The sequence below is a fragment of the Zonotrichia albicollis genome, chromosome 31 (genome assembly GCF_047830755.1).
Source record: "Zonotrichia albicollis isolate bZonAlb1 chromosome 31, bZonAlb1.hap1, whole genome shotgun sequence".
Classification (NCBI taxonomy): Eukaryota; Metazoa; Chordata; class Aves; order Passeriformes; family Passerellidae; genus Zonotrichia; species Zonotrichia albicollis.
This window is the reverse complement of record NC_133849.1, coordinates 3,252,866-3,272,764: the sequence shown is the minus strand read 5'-3', so window position 1 is coordinate 3,272,764 and position 19,899 is coordinate 3,252,866. Positions and strand designations below refer to the sequence as shown.

The following is a 19,899-nucleotide window of genomic DNA, read 5'->3' as shown; positions in this document are numbered from 1 at the left end:
GGCTGCCGCTGGCAGCTGCGTTCCCTGGCCCGCCCGCCGACGGCTCCGCTCCCTGCGCGCCCCAAGGGCAGCGGGGCCACAGCGCAGACACCTTGCAGGGGCCTGCGGGACATTCCTGGCCAGCAGCTGCCAGCTCGTCCTTCTTGGCTCCTGCTTCCTCCAGGCCGTGCCAGCAGCTGCGTGGCACGGACGAGGCTGGAGGCTCTGCCCAGCTCCCCGCAGATCCAGCCCCTGACTGTGCCTCTGTTTCTCTCTCTGCAGCCCTTCAGGACATGACGGATGACAGCAGCCCTGCCATCTCATGCCTGGCGCTTCAAGCTCTGCACATCCTTTTAGCTGTACAGAGCGTTCCCTGCTCCCGGCTTCAGAGGATGCGAGACCAACTCCGCCGCCTCTGGGAGTCGCGGCCTTTCCTGTGTGCCCGTGGCTGAGTGTCCTGCCGCGGCGCTGTGGAGAACTGATCCGGGAGGCTGCGTCTGCTGGGGCCGCCTGAGCCTGCGGGGAACACCTCTCCTCTGCCAGCACTTCCTTTCCCTTCACCCACTAGAGGAACATTAAATTGCTGTTGCTGGATAGCCGGGTGTCCAGGAGCTTTCTCTTGGTGCACAGTGTCTTCAGGCCAATGGGGAAGAGGGGAAAGGCTGCTTGGTCTGCGCAATTTGCCCGAGCGTGCGGTGTGGAAGGGAAAGTGGCCAAACGCCCCTTGGCCTTTGGTGGTTCCTGCAGGAATGTTTTTGTTCTTGCATCAAGTTTTCTGGAGCTGGGGGAACAAGTGTGTTCTGTGTTGTGAGAGTCTGTCTGAAATATCCCTCATTTGCCTTACGATTGTCATGGAGAGAGACCACCAAAAAATTAAAACCCCCGTTTGCTGATCCGGTGGCCGGGAAAGTCATGTGCCTGAGGCCTGAAAGTGCTGCTAAGTTGCTGTTTTCACAGATGTTGTTTGTTATGCGCTACACTGAGCTCACAGGGCATCCTGCCCTTTTGCACAATAGCTCTGGAATCCTCCCTACCTCTCAGCCTGGCTGGTTTGAGCTTTAGGGTGGTCCCCTCCGCCAAGAGAAGACCGTTCATAACCACCGTGACAGACAAGTAGAGATGTAAGAAAGCTCTTCATCAGGGGACTGAGACATGAAATCCCTATGTGAGAAGGCCCCTCTCACCTTCTTCCAGAGACTGGGACTGAAAGCCCCAACTCGGGGGAGGTGTACAGGGTGAGGAAGGAAAGCTGCCCAAAGCAAGATGGATGTTGCAGGTGTAGGCAGTGGACAACGAAAGCAATGACTCTCGCCTACTGCCAAACTTGGACTGTGTGTACCCTTATTTCCCACCCCCCCCGAAGATACAACAAACTGCCTTTGTTTTGGCTGCAAAATCCATCCCCCTTGCCCCAATAAAAAAGAGTATAATTGGGGTCCAGATGAACTGGGCCTCTGAGACCTCCCCGATGCAACAGGCGGGTCCTCGACTGGGCTGGACCAAAGGACGTCATCTCTACGTTTGGTAGCTCTATTCCCTCTTTCTCTCTCTCTCTCTCTTTTGTCTCTCTCTTCCCACATCTTTTTCTCTCTCTTAATCCCTCTATCGCATTTTGCTGTGGTCATTCAATAAAAGTGTATTTGTTTCGATTATCGTTGTAAACCCCTTTGTACCGTGTCGGTTCTTTTTGCACCCTGAGATCAAATCCACGAACCATTACGAAACCCGTACGTGAGGATGGATCGTGACACCCCCCAAGGACCCCTCCCTAAATTCCCCCCCAAAGCCCCCCCAGCACCCCCAGACCCCGCTAAAACCCCCTCAAGTTCCCCCCACACCCTCCCCAAATCCCCCCAAAACATCCTCAAGACCCCTCCCCAAATTCCCCTCACTACCCCTCCAGGACCCCTCACCTGTTCCTGCACCTCCTCAGCAGCTCCCGGAGCCTCCCCGTCCTCTCCCAGCGCCTCCCGCAGGACCCGCCCGAGCCCGGGGCGGCTCCCGGGGGTCCCTGAGGGGGTTCCGGGACGCAGGGCGGGGGGGAGGGGGCGCCCGCACCATGCTAGGCCCAGGGGTCAGGGGGCGACCTTTGGGCTCGGCACTGATTGGCTGGAGCGGCATTGGAGAGGGTGGGAGTTGCTGATAGGAGGTGCCCGGTGATTAGTTGGTTTCACGGAGGGCGCGGTGATTGACAGGAGATGGGCGGGGGCGCAGGCATTGCCAAGGGGAGATGCGCGGTGATTGGTTAGATAGAAGAAAGGAAGGCGGGACTTGCTGAGGGAAAACGCCTGGTGATTCGTCGATACAGGTCAAAAAGGGCGAGAGTCGCTGAGAGGAGGAATGCGGTGATTGGTTTGTTCGGTGTGTGAGAGGCGGGCGTGTATGAGGGGAGGCGTGCAGTGATTGGTTGGATCGTGCACAGAGAGGCAGGTGTTCCTGAGGGGAGACCCGCGGTGATTGGATGGTTTGGGGAGGGGCGCGCTGCTATTGGCTGGGAAAAGTCCAGGATTTTTAAGGGACATTGTAGTTTCTTTGGGGAAAAACTCTCAGATTTTTAAAGAAAAATTCCCGTTTTTTGCAGCAGAAACATTGCCGGATTTAATTACCCCATATGACCCAAAATAACCAAAATAGCCCCAAAACACTTAAAATACACCGCAAATACCTCGAAAAAAACCCAAACATTACCTAAAAGTCTCCCAAATAACCCTGAACAAATACAAACAACCCCAAAATAACAAAATAACCCCCAAATTAAACCCAAAAAACACCAACTGATTTCAACTACACCTTAAAAACCCCATATACACCAACATTAACCCCAAGAACCCCAAATAATTCCAAGTAAACCCACATAGACTCAAATAAGCCCAAAGAAACCCAAATACTTCCAAATAAACCCAAATAATTCCAAATAACCCCAACTAATACGAAATAAACCAAGTAAAACCCATGATAAACCCCAATTAGTCAATATATAATCCCAAAAAAACCCCAAACAAACCCTAAATAAACCCAAAGAAACCCCAAGTAATCCCAGTTCCTCTTGTCCCCACCCCAACACAGATCCAAACCAATCAGAACGCGCAGCACTGATGACGATCCACTTGCTGGGCACAAACTCAGAGCACCGGCCCCGCTCAGCGATTTTCAGCCAATCAGCGCACGGTCCGTCTCTGACTCATCGCTTGCCAGCCACAGACCAAGGCCTCTCACTGCGGGAAATAACCAGACACAGCGCGGGGTAATTTCCAGCCAATCAGAGCGTGTCTCGCTGATGACTCTTCAGTTGCCAGGAGCAGAATTTAGGGGGGAGGGGGGGGAAGGTGACGCTGGGGATGGGATGGGGACCCCAAATTAATCCAAAACGGGGTCGGGAGCCCAAACCCGAGCAGGAGGGGCTTGGAGCCCCCAAAACCAAACACGGGGGAGGGGACTGGGGGAACGATCGGAAAGGAGAGAGCGCGGAAAAGAGGGTCAAGACCTCAAAATTGAGCTGGGAGGGGAATGGGACCCCCAAATTGAGGTGGGAGGGGAATGGAACCCCCAAATTAAGCTGGGATGGGTATGGGGTCCCAAAACTGAGCTAGGAGGAGGATGGGACACCCAAAATTGAGCTGGGAGGGGGGTTGGACCCCCAGACAGGATTAAGCCAATTTTGTTCCTGGAATATGTAAAGTACTTCATGGATATGCAACAAGGCCATGAATTTGCAACGGATTGACATAATGGGAGACAAGGACCATCGAGCAAAGGTTGTTATTGCCACCAAGATCCCCCAGCTATGTTCGGGGACACCCCTTAATTAATCTGGTTTTAATTACATCACCCTGTTGCATATTCATAGACCCTCATGCATATACATCAACTACTTTACATCTTTCAGGAACTATTTGACATGGCCCAACCTTGGGGGTGTCTCCCCATTTCAGGAGGCTCCACTGAAATGGAAAATGTAAACCCCCTCCCTTTGATTACCATTACTATTATTATTATTAGTAGTAGTGGTAGTAATAATAATAATAATAGTAATTTATTTTGAAATTAAGGGGCTCTCGGGCAAAGATATGAAAGCAGAAAAAACAGTACTTTATTAGCAAAAATTAAAAATACAAATGCAGTAATACAAACAAAAAGAAACAGTGACAGAGTCAGAATCCTCTGGGAATTCAGTAAAAAAGGCTGATTCTCTTGGAATCCAGTGTGAAAGGGCTGATCGTCTGGGAATCCAGTTGGAAAACAGCTGATCCTTTAGGAATCCATTTCTTACCCCCCAAAGACAGGGCAAAGGTAGGGCCGTGGAGTTTTTATAGGGTATCCCAAGGGTGGAGTTGGGGTTCGGGTCAGGGGAGGAGTTCTTATCAACACAAGAATGGTGAGATCAAATTCCTGCCTCTTAGCACCAGCAGCACTCAACACAGAACATGTCCCCAAATCCTAAATTCCCCCTAAAACAACTGAGAAATTATTCAACGTCAGATATATTTGATGAATTTCCTTCATTTAACCCAGTCTTGGGTGTTTTTAAAGGATAAAGGAGAAGCAGAGGAAAATTAAGGCCAAACAAAGAGGAGAACCAGCCAGGTGTGTTCCCAACATGGATCACAGGGAATGTCAGTGACCAGGGCTGTGCCCAAAGTGCCTCCTCCAGTGGGGGATGGAGCTGGAGCAGCACACGAAGCTCTGCCCGCACTCAGGGCACTCGCAGGGCTTCCCTTAGTGGTGCCTCCGTTGGTGTCGGGTCATGTGAGAGCTGCTGGAGAAGCTCTTCCCACACTGGGGACACTCGTAGGGCCTCTCCCCAGTGTGGATGCGCCGGTGGGTGATGAGGGTGGAGTTGTGCTTGAATCCCTTCCCACAGTTGGGGCAGCGGAAGGGCCTCTCCTCTGTGTGAATCCGATAGTGCTGGAGGAGATTGGAGCTGGTCGGAAACCTCTTCCTGCATTTATCACACTCATAGGGCCTCTCCCCGGTGTGGATGCGCCGGTGGGTGATGAGGTTGCAGTTGTGCCTGAATCCTTTCCCACAGTCAGGGCATTGGAAGGGCCTCTCCTCTCTGTGAATTCGATAATGCTGGAGGAGAAGAGAGCTGGTCTTAAACCTCTTCCCACATTTGGAACATTCGTAGGGCCTCTCCTCAGTGTGGGAGCTCTGGTGGCTCATCAGGTGGGAGCTCCGCCTGAAGCTCATCCCACACTCGGAGCATTTGTACGGCCTCTCCCCAGTGTGGATCCTCTGGTGCTTGATCAGGCTGGAGCTCTGTTTGAAGCTCTTCCAACACTCCACACACTCGTAGGGCCGTTCCCCAGTGTGGATCCTCTGGTGCACAATCAGGCTGGAGCTCTGGCTGAAGCTCTTCCCACACTCCCCACACTCAAAGGGCTTTTCACCAGTGTGGATCCTCTGGTGCTTGATCAGGCTGGAGCTCTCTGTGAAGCACATCCCACACTCTCCACATTGGTAGGGCTTCTCCCCAGTGTGGATCCTCTGGTGCCTGATCAGGTCGCAGTTCCACCTGAAGCTCTTCCCACACTCCACGCACGTGTGGGGCTTCTCCCCATCATGGAGCTGATCATGGAGCACCAGCTCCGAGCTCTGGCTCCGTCTCCGGCCGCCTTCCCGGCCCAGGCTGGTTCTTTCCCCCTCAGATCCCCGCCGGCTGCGTTTGCAGCCCCTCCTCGTGCGGCATCTCCGGGGCTTTTCCTCCCCGTTGCCTTCCTGCGCCGTGGAGCCGCTCAAAACGGCCTCTGCCACCAGGTTCTGCCGCGGGCATTTGTCCTCCCTGCTCTCCATGCTCAGCTCCTGCTCTGGGGGAGGAAGGACAAGGACAGGATGGGATTTGCCTCCGTGCCACAGGCAAGGGCAAGGAGATCCCCCAGGGCTGAGCTGCAGCCGGGGCCGTGCTGGGCTGGGAGATGGAGCAGCACAGAGGGGAAAGGGGCACTGACTTCCTCCTCACCTGCCTCAGTGTCCCGGGGCATCTTCCTCTTCCTCGCAGCCTCCCAGGGGTTGGCAATGGGAAATCCTGGTTTGGGGAAAACAACGAATGAGCGCGTTTGTAGGAGTGTCGGGGGGTAGGACGGTCGGGACGGACGGAGACCAGAGAGCTCTGCAGCCAGGGCGTGGAACTTGCGGTTTATTGCAAAGGGCCTGGGTGCAGGGCCCTGCTTGGAGCTGCCAGGCACAGCTCGGAGCAGGCCCGAGAGAAGAGAGGGGTAGAGAGGATGAGAGGGTGAGAGAGTAAGAGGAGAAGAGCGTAAGAGAGTAAGGGTCCCGTTACAATACAATAAATTTTCTTCTGTGTTGAATATTCTATTTCTCACTAACCAATCTAGTACAAGATACAAATCCTATAGCATTTACATACAGCCTGTAAGAATCATTACATCACCACACTGTGTTACAGTTTAAACCCTAAAAACTCCTCTTTGGACCCTTTCTGCTGAGCTAGTAGGGTCTGGATCTGTCTGCAAGCTGAGGGAATTGTTTCATCAAAAGGGGATTACCTTCAATTGGGCCACACCATTGTTTTCCAGTTGTTCACTAACTGAGGTATCTCAGAGCTTGCTTTCATTTCAATCTTCCTTATACTTTCTATATTCTCAAAATCTTTTGCAAGGCAATCATATTTATAAGGCTTTCCTATTTCATCATCCCCACCACACATTGAGTTTGCAGGTCCCTCTGCCCAAGTCCATCTCTGCAATCACTGGTCACCTGGGCTCCACAAAAACATCCCAAACACCAAGATTCAGCCCTGAAAAAGCCTCCCAGAAGTTCCCCGTCCTTGGTCCCTCCCCTCTGGTGTTCAGAGGTTCCCCCCTGTCCCAGCTGCTGGGGTCACGCTTGGATTGGGGGTCCCCCTTCTCCTCGGTGCCCGCCCTGCCCAGGCTGCTGGCAGTCCCAGCAATGCCAAAAGCTCCCCCCACTTTGCTCTCCCCATTTCGGGATGCCGGGGCTGTTTGGGCTCCCGGGCTCCCTTCTCCCCTCATTCTCTGCTCGGGGCTGCAGCGGCTCCAAGGAGTCCCCCCTGCCCCTCTCCAGGCTCTTCAGGCTCCCGCCAATGGCGGCGCTCCCCCCTCTCTGGGCTCCCCACTTTGGGCTCCTGGGGGACACAGGGCTCTGCTCCTCCAGGCTGCCTCTGCCGGCAGCCGCCACCGCCACCCCCCGATGTCCCCCCAAGGGGCCTTTTCTGCTAAGCCTTGGACTGCTTCATTCTCTAAACATCCCCAAAAACCCCAACCCAGGGACCCCCCAGGATATCCAGGCCGAGCTCCCCCTCCCCGCTCACCAGCACGATGGGGGGGCGATGAACCCACAGGTGGGGACTGCGAATTCAGGCAGGGATCGACTGCGTGGTTCCCTCAGCTCAGCCTCGATCTGCCTTTGTCCCTCCTCTTCCTCTTCCTCCCGCTCCTCCTTTTCCGTTCCCCCTCCTCCTCTTCCTCTGTCTTATCCCCACCTCCTTCTCCTCTTACATCTCCCCCTCCCCCTGCTCCTCCTCCCTAACCCCACCTCCTCCTCCCCCTCCATCCCTGCCCTTCCCTCCCTCCTCCTCCTCCCCCAGCAGCAGCCACACCCTCGCTGCCCCGTTCCCGCAGCCCTCGCAGCCGCGGCAGGAGCGGGGATGGAGCCGGGACAGGTCGGGATGGGCAGCGCGGGGCTCTCGGCTGCTCCAGCCGCTGCGGGCGGGGGGAACCCGGCCCGGGCCAAAGGAGAGGCAAACTGGGAAAACTGAGGGTAGATCACAAAGTTAAGGATGCAGCAGAAAATGGAGCTGAAAGAGTTATGTTAACATTAACTCCAAACGATGAAAAAATGGATATTCCAAAGTTTACGGAAGCAGAGAAAAAAGAATTAAACAAGACAGGAAGGGAACAATACAAATCAGGGAAATTGAAACTTCTTGATAGAAGACAATTTCTTAATAAAATGTGCTTCTAAGAAAATACTAGAAGACATGCATCAGAAAAACCATTGGGGTACTCGTACTTTGTGCGATCATTTTTTAAGGAACTATGGGTGCACTGGGATTTTGGGAGTTGCAAAGGAAGTAACTGAAAGATGCTTAATTTGCCATATGATAAAGAAAAAGGTGAAGAGGAAAACAATATTTGAAGCCATGAGGGAGCTCACCGACCATTTCGAAGTATCCAAGAAGAAGTTTAGATTTGTTAGGCTCTGGATCTATTTGTAAAATACTCCATTTAATCTAGAAGAGAATATGCCATATGTTAGACAGAGGATTTTAGAAGAATAAAAATCTTTAAAGTATCACAAAGACCCGAGAAAAAACAAGAAAATAAAAAGGGAAATGAAAGGGAAGGGAACAAGAGGAAAACTCAGAAAGAGAGTGGGATCCTCTGCAGGTCTTGCCCCCTCCGTTCGCGGCCCAGGCGCCTGTCCCGGGTCCCGGCTCGCTGCCCGCCTCAGCTCCGCCTGCCCCGCTTTCCATCCCAGGTGCGGCCTCACTGCCCAGGGCAGCTCCACCTGCCCCGGCGCTCTCGCTCAATTTGTGTGCCCTGCTCCCACTGCCTGGCCCGCGGCCGCTCTGCCGCCCATGCTGGGCAAGATGGGGGTTGCTCTGTCCTGCCGCCTGCTCCGAGCTCACCGCGCCCACCGCACCCAGGGGGGGTCCCAGCCATCCCATCCCCGCCTGCCCTGCCCGTGCCACCTGCGCTGGGCACCGCCGCTGCTGCCGGGCTCTCCCACCTGCCTTTGCTCTGCCGGGAGCTGCCGGATCAGCCGCCATCAGCCATCTGGGGGCTGCCCACGCTTCGCCTCGGGCTCCACGGGAAGATCCCCCTCTGCCGATTCCGGCAGCAGAGCCTGCCCACACTCCCACCGAGCCTCGGCGGGATATCCTCCCCTGACCCCGTCCTGCTCTGAGTTACGTCCCCTTGGGAACCACAGCTCCGGCTGTTCAGGGAAACTCTCTCTCTCCACAGGAAGCACCTTATCGAAACACTAGGAGCTCAGTTAAAAGGCAGCCCTCTCCAAATTCTTTCTCAAAACACGGGAGAAAGGCTATAGAAGGGAAAAAAGTGAAAGAGTTGGATGAAGGGATTGCTCTATTTCCGTTCAGAGAGGTTCTCATGGGAGGGATGCGCTGCCCCGCCCCGCGGGAGCCACCAGCGCCCCTGCCGGCCGTGCCCGGAACTGCACCCAAGGGGAAAGCGCCGCAGCCCAAAGGCCGGGACTGGCTCCGGGCTCTGTTTGCTGTCAGTGCCGCAGCTGTTGCTGTTTGTTTGCTTTATTGTACACACTAGTAAAGAACTGGTATTCCTACTCCCATATCTTTCCCTGAGAGTCCCTTGATTTCACTAGTCTAAAAATTAAGAAGGACGGGGTTTGCATTCTCCATTCCAAGAGAGGCTTTTTCTGCCTTCCCGAGCAGACACCTCTCTTGTAAAGCAAGACAAGCACCCACAGGCACTGAGGGGGCTGCAGGAGGGGCACAAGAAGGCCCTGCAGCACTTGGGCACAAAGGCACAGCAGGTAGTGCAAGAAGGGAGCAGCAAAAGGCCAAGCTGAAGGCAAAGGCCAGGGCACAGTTCCTACAGCCCCTGAGGGATCAACCCCAGGGCCCAAGGGGGCCCCAGCACCCAGGGCACGGCTCGGCCACAAGCACCTGGCAGAGGCATTGCCCTCCTCGGCAGGGGAGAGCCCACCCAAACAGCCCCTGGCAAGGAACCAGGGCTCCAGCTGCAGGGCACAAGGACACTGCAAGCACAGACAGCAGCACCCTCAGCACCAGCAAGTCCACCCCTTGATGGACATGGATTGCCAGGGCTGTCACAGCTCCCATCACACCAGGGACCCTCCACACTGCAGCCCTTGAGAACATTCAGGGTGGGTCTGCATTGAGAGGAGGAATTTCCTGATGGACACAGGGGCCTCTCAATCCACGCTGAATCTTTGACATATGGGGGGGGGGGAAATGCTAAAAATATGTTTGATTAGTGAGGAGATAAGTGGGAAAGATGCCTGTTTTTGTTCAACCACTATTGGTACATCTGGGAGAAGGATTTGAAATGCATGAAGTTTTACTTGGTCCTAATTGTTATCATGATTCACTGGGAAGGTATTTGATCACTAAACTTGGAATTGCAAATTAATATTATAAAAGGTGATAGAGGGGCCAGTTCTATTGTACCTCTGAGTCAAATGTCTGGCGAGGCCTATGCTCAAGTGAACCCTGAAGTGTGGGCAGCCCCAGGGAAAGAGGGAAATTTAGATATGGAGTTTCTCTGATGCAACCAGGACAAGTGGTGTCTAAAAGTAACACCCTGTTACAGGGGAGGGAAGGAAGGGCAATCAGACACAGTGCAGGTCACCGCCCCATGCTCAGCTCAACCCGCGCAGCTGTGGGTGCTTGTGAGAGCCTGGCACTGAAATGCCCTGAGCAGGAAGGCTTCAATATCTTCTGCTGACACCATGGCACCTAACAGGGGGGCAAAAGCAATTCTCACTGCTTCAGCAACCACTGGAGCAGATATCAAGGCACATTCTCCCACAGCAAGCTGGGCTGGCACACAGCCTGCCCTGGCACTTTGCTGCTGCCAACACCCAGCCAGGACATCGGTTCCTGCCTAAGGAGTGCAAAGCAGCACCACTGGTGGCCAAGGGGCCCATGCCAAGTGTCCCTGAGGCCAGAAACAGCCGCCAGCACAGCTCAACACGGGGGGACCCCTCAGCCTGGCCTCAAGGGCTCTGAAGCCCCGGAGATTTGCACTTCCCGCCTGCAGCAGGAGGATGGGAGGCCGCCCCTGAGCCTGCCCTGAAGGCAACGCAGCAGCAGCCAGGGCTCCACAGCGGGCCAAGCCCCTGCGCCTGCCCACAGATCCTCCCCTGGAATCCTCTGCAATCCTGGCCACCCTCCTCTGCCATCTCCAGCCACTGGGGCCAAGCCTTGCTGCCACTGCTGCAGCTTCAGCGCTGCCTGGGCCTGCACTGCCACAGCTGCTGGGGAACACCAGGGCACAATTCCACTCTGGGGCTCACTCACACCCACACTCTGGGCTGCCTGCCATTGCACTGCTGCAAAATGTACCGATTTTGGTTCTTTTAAACCTTATTTCTCTGCTCAGGCTTGGTTTGTCTTTGCCTTGGGGAAATGAATTTTAAAGGTTTTTCTTAAGGGGTGTTACACTGCTCAATGGAGATGAGTTTAACACCTGAACAGACTGGGAACAGCACAAAAGACACCCACAGAGTTAACGACCAGCAACAAAACATCAACATTGCCCAGCAGCAGGAAGAGAAGCTCCATTCCAGGCAGCCTCCACAGGAGCTTTAGAAATGCAAATGAACACTGCAGGCAAAGTGTGGACAATGCACCTGGGTCTCTTGCCTGGGGAAGGAATTGGACTGATTCCCTCTGCCCCTCACCCCAAGCTGTGCCTGCTGGCACTGACGGAATTTGCACAGCTCAAGGCAGAGCCCAGGGGGAGGATATCTGACCCTGCAACACAAACGGGTGAAGCTGCAAAGGGAAACAGCACATGGACAATGTTAGGAAAACTTCACTATAAATACATTGGGGGGAATCATCCCTCTGCCCACTCCAACATGTGCTGGCACTGCTTGTGTTATATAGGGTATATTAGAGCCCTGGGGGTTTTTGCTACCAAAAATTCAGGGAAATCAGCTCGGAATCCAAGGATTTAATGATTTAATTAGACAAAAGCAGTCAATTGATGCAGCCCTGGCTGGAGAGAGCGGCCAAATTGGGGAAAAGATGAACGGCCACCAGAACCAATCCTACAACACCATGGACCAGCCCCTGGGAACCCGAACCAATTCATACCAGGAGCCACAGAACCCATTTCTCATTTCAATGGCATCATTAGATTACAAGCTGCCCTTGCAATAATAACCAACCAGACAGCTCCAGCTCCTGACCTTCCTGCCGACCAACCCACTGAAATGAGGAACACAACACTTCACCATGGGATGGGATCAGATCATCTGTTAGCAGAAAAAAGAGGAGTTTGTGGAAAATTAAATTACTCAAACTGCTGTTGGCAAATAGATGACAAAGGAAAAGTGGTGAAAAAAAATGAACACGGGAAACAAAAAAGCAGCTCATGTATTGGTCCAAACGTGGAAAGAATGGGAATGGGACACAGTTTTGTGGCTCCCTGGCAGACCATGGGTTAAATGAATGCTCTTTCTCCTCTGATGTGCTACAGCAACTCTCAGCTTTTTACCATGCTCCACACCTTGAGAGTGCAGCTCATTCAGCAGCTGAGCGAGGGGCCAGGGACTCGTAGATGAGGAAATAACGGGCGAAACCACCAGCTTCAATAAATGTTCCTAATTAACATGGACTGCTGCTCACAGAAAGTCCCGCTAAATTCCTGAACTTTCAGAAGAATAAGGATTTAACAGAGCCATGAATATCGGCTGTTATACAAAAGTGGGGGTGCACATTAACGAGGACATGCAGTTGGCGGATCGGGAAGTCTGAACCTTCCAAGCACCTCAGCCAGTGGGCAAAGGGAGAGGGAGATGAGGCCGGGAAAATGAGAATAAAAAGGAGGCTGCGAACTACAACAATGGCAGAGAGCGCACGGCAAATGCCCCACGGCCTCTCCCTCTGCCCAGCAATAAAGTCACTTTTACAGGACTCCTCTGTCTCCTCTGGGCACAGAAACCTCCGGCCACGGGAATTTCCCCGCACAGCCCCGGGCACGGGGCAGCCCCCTCTGTCCCAGCCACAGCAACCGGGCCGAGCCAGCGCTGCTCCGGCAGCGGCTCCTGCCGAGGCAGCGGCCGCAAGGAGACCGCGGGCAGCCGCTCCCGCAGCGCCCTCACGCCAGCGGCAACACGGGCCGGACACGGCACAACGAACCCGCCCGAGGCCCCTGCCGCCCTCGAGGCCCACAGCCAGCCCCGAGCCCCCGCACAACCCAGCGCGGCTCCCACCTGCGCTGCGGCCGCCTCCGAGCTCCGCCGCTGCCTCACCACGCTCCGGCCGCCGCCGCCGCTCCCGGGACCGCAAACACGACAATGGCGCCGCTGCCCAGCCACGGCCGCCCCCAGCCCGCCCCCGGGGCCCTGCTCCGCCCCGCTCCCACCAATCAGCGCGCCACAACCACGACTGACGCCCAATCCCAGCCAGGGGCGGGCTCTGCACACGGCACAGCCCCGCCCCTCGCTCTCAGGGCCCCCTGGGCTGCGTGAGGGCAGAGCCGGAGCTGAGTAACAGCCCTGGAACGGGCCCGGGCCCGAGGGGGATTGAGCTGAAAACGCAAACTTCTCCGCAACATCGCTTTGATTGCCCCCAAAAAGGGAAAACCGCACCAAACCCCTGTGAATGAGTGGGGGATGGGAGAGTTTTATGACAGAAAACCCCAAAAACTCAGAGCAGGATAATGAGAAGTAATTGAAGACCCTTAAATGCAGCTTTCCCCCACGCCTCCCGCGTCCCAGCTGCACCTCCTACCCCGGCAGTGCCGCAGACAGGGAATGGGGCCGGGCTCAGTTCATGCCCCGGGGCTTCTCCCTCTGCTCAGGGACAGGAGTCGCTCCCCTGCTGCACCCTGGGCTCTCTCCCACCGGAGACTTCTCCAAGCTGAGTCCATCCCACGGGGCACAGCCCCCTCCAAGTGCTGCAGCGTGGGATCTCCCCCGGGCTCAGTCCTGCCAGGACAGGCTGCTCCAGCGGGGCCCTCTGGCCACGGGGTCACAGCCTCCTCTCAGGCATCGCCGTGCTCAGCGTGGCTGCTCCGGGGGCTGTAGGGGGATCTCTGCATCCCCACGGATCTCTGCATCCGGCACGGCCGTTTTTGCAGGCACGAGGAACAGGCTGAGCTCTGCCTGATGTTCTTCTCACATTCCCCACACCCTTCCCAGCACAGGGAGGGTTTTACCTCCTCACAGCTCCCCGGGCTGGGTTTGCAGCCCCTCCTCGTGTGGGATCTCTCGGGCTTCTGCTCCCCATTGGATTCCTGAGCCATGGAGCCGTTCCAAATGGCCTCTTCCACGAGGTTCTGTCACAGGGATTTGTTCTCCCTGGTCTCTGTCCGCAGCTCAGTGCCTGGGGGAGGAAGGACAAGGAGAGGAAGAGACAGGAAGAACGGAAAAGGCAGGAGGAGAGGAAGGAACAAGAAGGAACAAGGGAGGAAGGAGATGGGAAAGGAACATGGATGGATGTGTGACAGAATGAGGAGAGGAAGGAGGGTGGACAAGGAGCAGATGGGATTTGCCTCCATGGCAGAGGGAAGGGGAAGGAGATCCCCCCAGTCCATCCCTGGCAGGATGGCGTTGGCAGTGAGGCTGTCCTGCAGCGATGCTGGGCTGGGAGATGGAGCAGCAGAGAGGGGAAAGGGGCAGTGATTCCTCCTGCCCTGCCTGGCTGTCCCAGCCTGGAGCGTCCTGGCGCTGCCGAGGCCCTTGGAGCGTCCGGCACTCCGGAGCCCGAAGCTCACGGCTGCTTTACAAAGCTGACAAAGTCGGCAGGATGGGCCTGGGTATGATCTGCAGCAAACTGGGTTTATTGGTACAGGAACAGGGGACACAGCTGAGCAGGGCCCAGGGACAAAGACAGGGTGCAAGCTGAGGGCACAGGGGGTTTTTATATGGGGTAGTGAGGGTGGAGCTGAGGGTCAGGGTCCAATGGATATGGGGGAAAATGGTGCAAAGGAGGGGTTAAGGGTCGGGTCGGCTAATGGGGAAACAGGGGCAGAGGAATGCAGTAAATTAGGGCCAATGGAGGGACAGAGAGGGAGAACATTCTAAGGACTAACCAGGGATGGGTAATAGGGGGTGAACTTGGGTAATTAGGCCAAAGGGCAATTGGGGTAACATAACTTTCCATAAATCAGCATGTGCCTGCAAAGAGCTGTGGGAGAAGCAAGCTTCTCACCATAACCTTGAAATCTATTCTTCTTATTGGAGACCAGTCCTCCACGGGTGGGAGATTGAGACTGCCATGGGCCTCCACACCAATGCATCTTCCTTTTCCTCACAGCATCCTTCTCCTCCATCCAGACAAAGTTTAGGATTGACAAATACTGGCTTTGGGGGAAGAACAAGGGGTGAGCACCTTGGGTTTTGTGAGAAAGGAGCCTCACTCTTTAGAATTTTTGAAAGTTTAATAAGGAATAATAAGGGACAGACCAGTAACAGCGCTGGGTGCTTGGCGATGGCCAGAGGCACACCAGCTAACCACAGCAACTCTTCTTGTCCAGTTTTTCCAATGTATTGTTCAAATACATCTTCATAATGATTACCCGTATTCAAACATTTCTCTGAACTCGTTTACATGTTCCAGGAATTCTTTAGGTTGGTTTGACCCCCAACTCGCCTTTTTAGAGGACGTGCAGGAATCATGGATTGCTGTTTTGAGGGTTGTGTGTCACTCCCTCACAAGGGCCCCTGTTCTGTGGTTTCAGCAGGTGACAGTTATTGACAGTGGAAGGGGCAGGGGCAGGGGTCCTCATCACATCCCTTCCTGAAATGTTATCTGACCATGCAGACGGTTTTAGCTATTTCCACAAGTACTTGAAATGAACATCAGCTATTTCACAACCATATTGTCCTGGTTTAGGACAAATTAGGGGAAATCTCCAAGAGGGAGCCCCCCAGAACAAAACAAACCTCCAACCACCCCTCCCCCAACACCGGGTTCGGGAAGGAATTCCTCGGAGGAGCAAAGTGGAAAACAAAACCTATTTATTTACAAGTAACAAAAGAACACTCCCCAACACAAGAAAAGAAAAAAGGGACCAGACTGTGTTGTGGAGGGCGCCGAATCTTCTCTAGCAGGCTTCGGGTGTCCTGGAGCTCGCAGGTCCGATCCGGAGCCGGTCCAGAATCTTCAGGGGAGGGTAAGAAAGAGAGAGAGAGAACAAAAGAAAAAGGAAAAAAAAAAAAAAAAAAAACAGCGCAAAAGCAAAAAGCAAGCAAGCAAGCAAGCAGCTAGCTAAAGCCAAGCAGCCCAAAAGCCAAAAGCCAAAAAGTGCCTGGTCACACCCCCCCCCCCCCCCCTCCTCCTCTCTTCCCCATCCCGCCACAGCCAGACTGCCGGCGGGGGGGGGGGGGGGTGGGGGAAAAGGCACAGCTGCCAGACATAACACACGATATTGGGATAAAGGCTGTCACCCCACGACACTCCACCCCTTATCCCATATCGTGAACATACAATAAAAAAACATTCATTTCACTTACTCACACCTTTTGACACTTACGCATTCCTCTCATCTTACTTGCTCAGACCTTTGACACTTACAGTTTCCTTCTGTCTCACATTCAACAAACAATGACAGTCATATATGAGTCTCATCCCACAATCAGGTCTCCCTGGGGTACACACCGTGTTGTTCCATCTTTCTGCATTATCCACCATGTATTACCTGGTCCTTGAGCAAAGACAATCCCACGGATGGGTTTGTCTGTACTCGAGGCAGGGTTGATCCATACTGTCTTTCCCAACAAACCTCTGACATGGGCCACTGGGGCTTTATCCCCATCTACTATATTAAGGAGCTCAGACTGAGCAGGACCCGCTCGGTTGGTGGAACCTCGAGTGTTAACTAACCAGGTAGCCTTTGCCAAATGCTGCTCCCAGTTTTTTAAAGACCCCCCTCCCAATGCCTTTAAGGTGGTTTTTAACAATCCATTGTACCTTTCCACCTTCCCTGCAGCTGGTGCATGATAGGGGATATGGTATACCCACTCGATGCCATGTTCCCTAGCCCAAGTATTAATAAGATTGTTTTTAAAATGAGTTCCATTATCCGACTCAATTCTTTCGGGAGTACCATGCCTCCAAAGGACCTGCTTCTCAAGGCCCAAGATAGTGTTACGGGCTGTAGCATGGGACACAGGGTAGGTTTCCAACCATCCTGTGGTGGCTTCTACCATGGTTAATACATAGCGCTTGCCCTGGCGTGTCTGGGGCAGTGTGATGTAATCAATCTGCCAGGCCTCCCCGTATTTGTACTTAGACCACCGCCCCCCATACCAGAGGGGCTTCAGTCGCTTGGCCTGCTTAATGGCAGCGCACGTCTCACAGTCACGAATAACCTGAGAGATACTGTCCATGGTTAGATCCACCCCTCGGTCTCGTGCCCACTTATAGGTGGCATCTCTACCCTGGTGGCCTGAGGCATCGTGGGCCCATCGTGCTAAGAATAACTCTCCCTTATGCTCCCAGTCGAGATCTATCTTCAACTCCCCTATCTTTGCAGCCTGATGTACTTGCTGGTTGTTTTGCTGCTCTTCATTAGCTCTACTTCTGGGGACATGGGCATCTACATGGCGAACCTTCACAGGTAACTTCTCTAACCGAGTAGCGATATCCTTCCACTCTTCCGCAGCCCAAATTGGTTTTCCTCTGCGCTGCCAGTTGGCCTCTTTCCATCTCTTCAGCCATCCCCATAGAGCGTTGGCTGCCATCCAAGAATCGGTATACAAATAGAGCCTTGGCCACCTCTCTCTCTCTGCAATACCTAGGGCCAGTTGAATAGCTTTGATTTCAGCAAATTGACTGGATTCACCCTCTCCTTCAGTAGCCTCTGCAACCCGTCGAGTGGGACTCCATACAGCTGCTTTCCACCTCCGTTTCATCCCTATGACACGACAAGAACCATCAGTGAATAGGGCGTAACGTGTTTCTTCTACTGGCAACTGATTGTATGGCGGAGCTTCCTCAACTCGGGTCACTGGCTCTTGCTCCTCATCTGCGACACTAAAGCTTTCACCTTCGGGCCAATTTGTAATTATTTCTAGAATCCCAGGGCGATTTAACTTCCCAATCCGAGCGCGCTGCGTAATGAGGGCAATCCACTTACTCCAAGTAGCACTGGTGGCATGGTGGGTAGAGGGAACCTTTCCTCTGAACATCCATCCCAGCACCGGTAGTCGGGGTGCCAGAAGGAGTTGTGCCTCTGTACCAATCACCTCTGAGGCGGCTTGGACTCCTTCATAGGCGGCCAAGATTTCCTTTTCTGTTGGAGTATAGTTGTCTTCAGACCCCCTGTAGCTCCGACTCCAAAATCCCAATGGTCGGCCTCGGGTCTCGCCAGGTAGCTTTTGCCAAAGGCTCCAGGACAGACCATGGCTCCCGGCTGCAGAGTAGAGCACGTTCTTCACATCTGGTCCTGTCCTGACTGGACCAAGGGCTACAGCATGAGCGATCTCCTGCTTGATCTGGACAAAAGCTTGCTGCTGCTCAGGGCCCCAATGGAAGTCGTTCTTCTTGCGGGTAACCAGATAAAGGGGTCTCACAATCTGACTATACTCAGGGATGTGCATCCTCCAGAAACCTATAGCACCTAAGAAAGCCTGTGTCTCCTTCTTATCAGTTGGTGGGGACATGGCAGTGATTTTGTTAATAACATCCGCAGGAATCTGACGCCGTCCATCTTGCCACTTCACCCCCAAGAACTGAATTTCTCGGGCAGGTCCCTTGACTTTGCTCTTCTTAATGGCAAATCCGGCGTCCAGGAGAATATGAATTATCTTCTCTCCTTTCTCAAACACTTCTATTGCCGTGTTTCCCCAAACAATGATATCGTCAATATATTGTAAATGTTCTGGAGCCTCACCCTCTTCTAGTGCAGCCTGGATCAGTCCATGACAGATGGTAGGACTGTGTTTCCACCCCTGGGGCAATCGGTTCCAGGTGTACTGCACTCCCCTCCATGTAAAAGCAAACTGAGGCCTGCATTCTACTGCCAGAGGGATGGAGAAAAACGCGTTAGCTATATCAATGGTCGCGTACCACTTTGCTGCCTTGGACTCCAGCTCGTACTGCAGTTCCAGTATGTCCGGTACAGCTGCACTCAGTGGTGGAGTCACTTCATTCAAGGCACGATAGTCCACAGTCAATCTCCACTCTCCGTCAGATTTTCGCACGGGCCAGATAGGGCTGTTAAAGGGTGAGTGGGTTTTACTGACCACCCCTTGGCTCTCCAGCTCTCGAATCATCTTGTGGATGGGGATCACAGCATCTCGATTCGTCCGGTACTGCCTGCGGTGCACTGTTGAGGTGGCAACTGGCACTCGCTGCTCCTCTACCTTCAAAAGTCCTACTGCAGATGGGTCCTCTGATAGTCCAGGCAAGGTATTCAATTGTTTAATACCCTCTATCTCAACTGCGGCTATTCCAAAAGCCCACCTGAATCCCTTAGGATCTTTGTAATAGCCATTCCGGAGAAAGTCTATGCCCAAAATACACGGAGCCTCTGGACCAGTCACAATTGGATGTTCCTGCCACTCCTTCCCAGTCAAGCTCACCTCAGCTTCCAACAACGTCAACTGTTGTGATCCCCCCGTCACTCCAGCAATGGAAACAGGTTCTGTCCCCACGTGTTCCGATGGCATTAAAGTACATTGTGATCCAGTGTCAACCAATGCTTCATAGTCTTGTGGCTCTGATGTGCCAGGCCATCTGATCCACACCTTCCAAAAAACCCGGTTCTCCCGTGCCTCTTCCTGGCTGGAGGCAGGGCCCCTCTAAGCCAGATTGTCCTTCTTTCCTTGGGCATATGCCTTGGAAGTTCCTTCAAGGGGATCGGACATGTCATCGTCATCGTCATACTTAACATCTCGGCTACGAGCGACCGGAGCTGCTATCTTTTTGGTTATACTTTCTCTTCTCTTCAAATCACGCACCCGTTGTGCCAAAGCAGCGGTGGGTTTTCCATCCCATCTTCTCATGTCTTCTCCAGACTCACGCAGGAAAAACCATAACTCAGCCCGTGGGATGTACCTTCTCTCCCCATCAAAGGAGCGCCGGCGTTGGACACCAGGGCTTCTAATTTGTACGGCTGAGATTTCAATAAGGTCCTCCTTAATCTCTTCCCGGAGTTTCTTATGATTCTCCTCTATTTTGTCTTCTAGTTTCTGCAGTCGGGTTTCCACTGCTGCAATTCTGGCATGAGTTGGGCCATGCACAGCATCTGCGTA

General features: G+C 53.8%; 1 protein-coding gene across 2 annotated transcripts; it reads right to left on the bottom strand.

Annotated features, from left to right (window-relative positions):
* Nucleotides 1–1,901: 1,901 nt before the first annotated feature.
* LOC141725835 (uncharacterized) lies at nucleotides 1,902–13,046 on the bottom strand. 2 transcript variants are annotated; one of them, XR_012577450.1, is made up of 4 exons: nucleotides 12,949–13,046; nucleotides 8,120–8,191; nucleotides 5,939–6,004; nucleotides 1,902–3,194 (listed from the first exon to the last, which is right to left on the bottom strand). XR_012577450.1 is itself a non-coding variant. In XM_074529965.1 (4 exons), the coding sequence occupies exons 2-4, from the start codon at nucleotides 8,120–8,122 to the stop codon at nucleotides 4,696–4,698; spliced, it is 1,164 nt and encodes a 387-aa protein (XP_074386066.1). In that variant the 5' UTR covers nucleotides 8,123–8,191; nucleotides 12,949–13,040; the 3' UTR covers nucleotides 4,048–4,695. The 2 variants fall into 2 exon arrangements, 1 of the variants encoding a protein (XP_074386066.1); XM_074529965.1 differs by lacking the exon at nucleotides 1,902–3,194 and adding an exon at nucleotides 4,048–5,786 and having other exon boundaries at nucleotides 8,116–8,191; nucleotides 12,949–13,040.
* Between the last annotated feature and the right edge of the window lie 6,853 nt (nucleotides 13,047–19,899).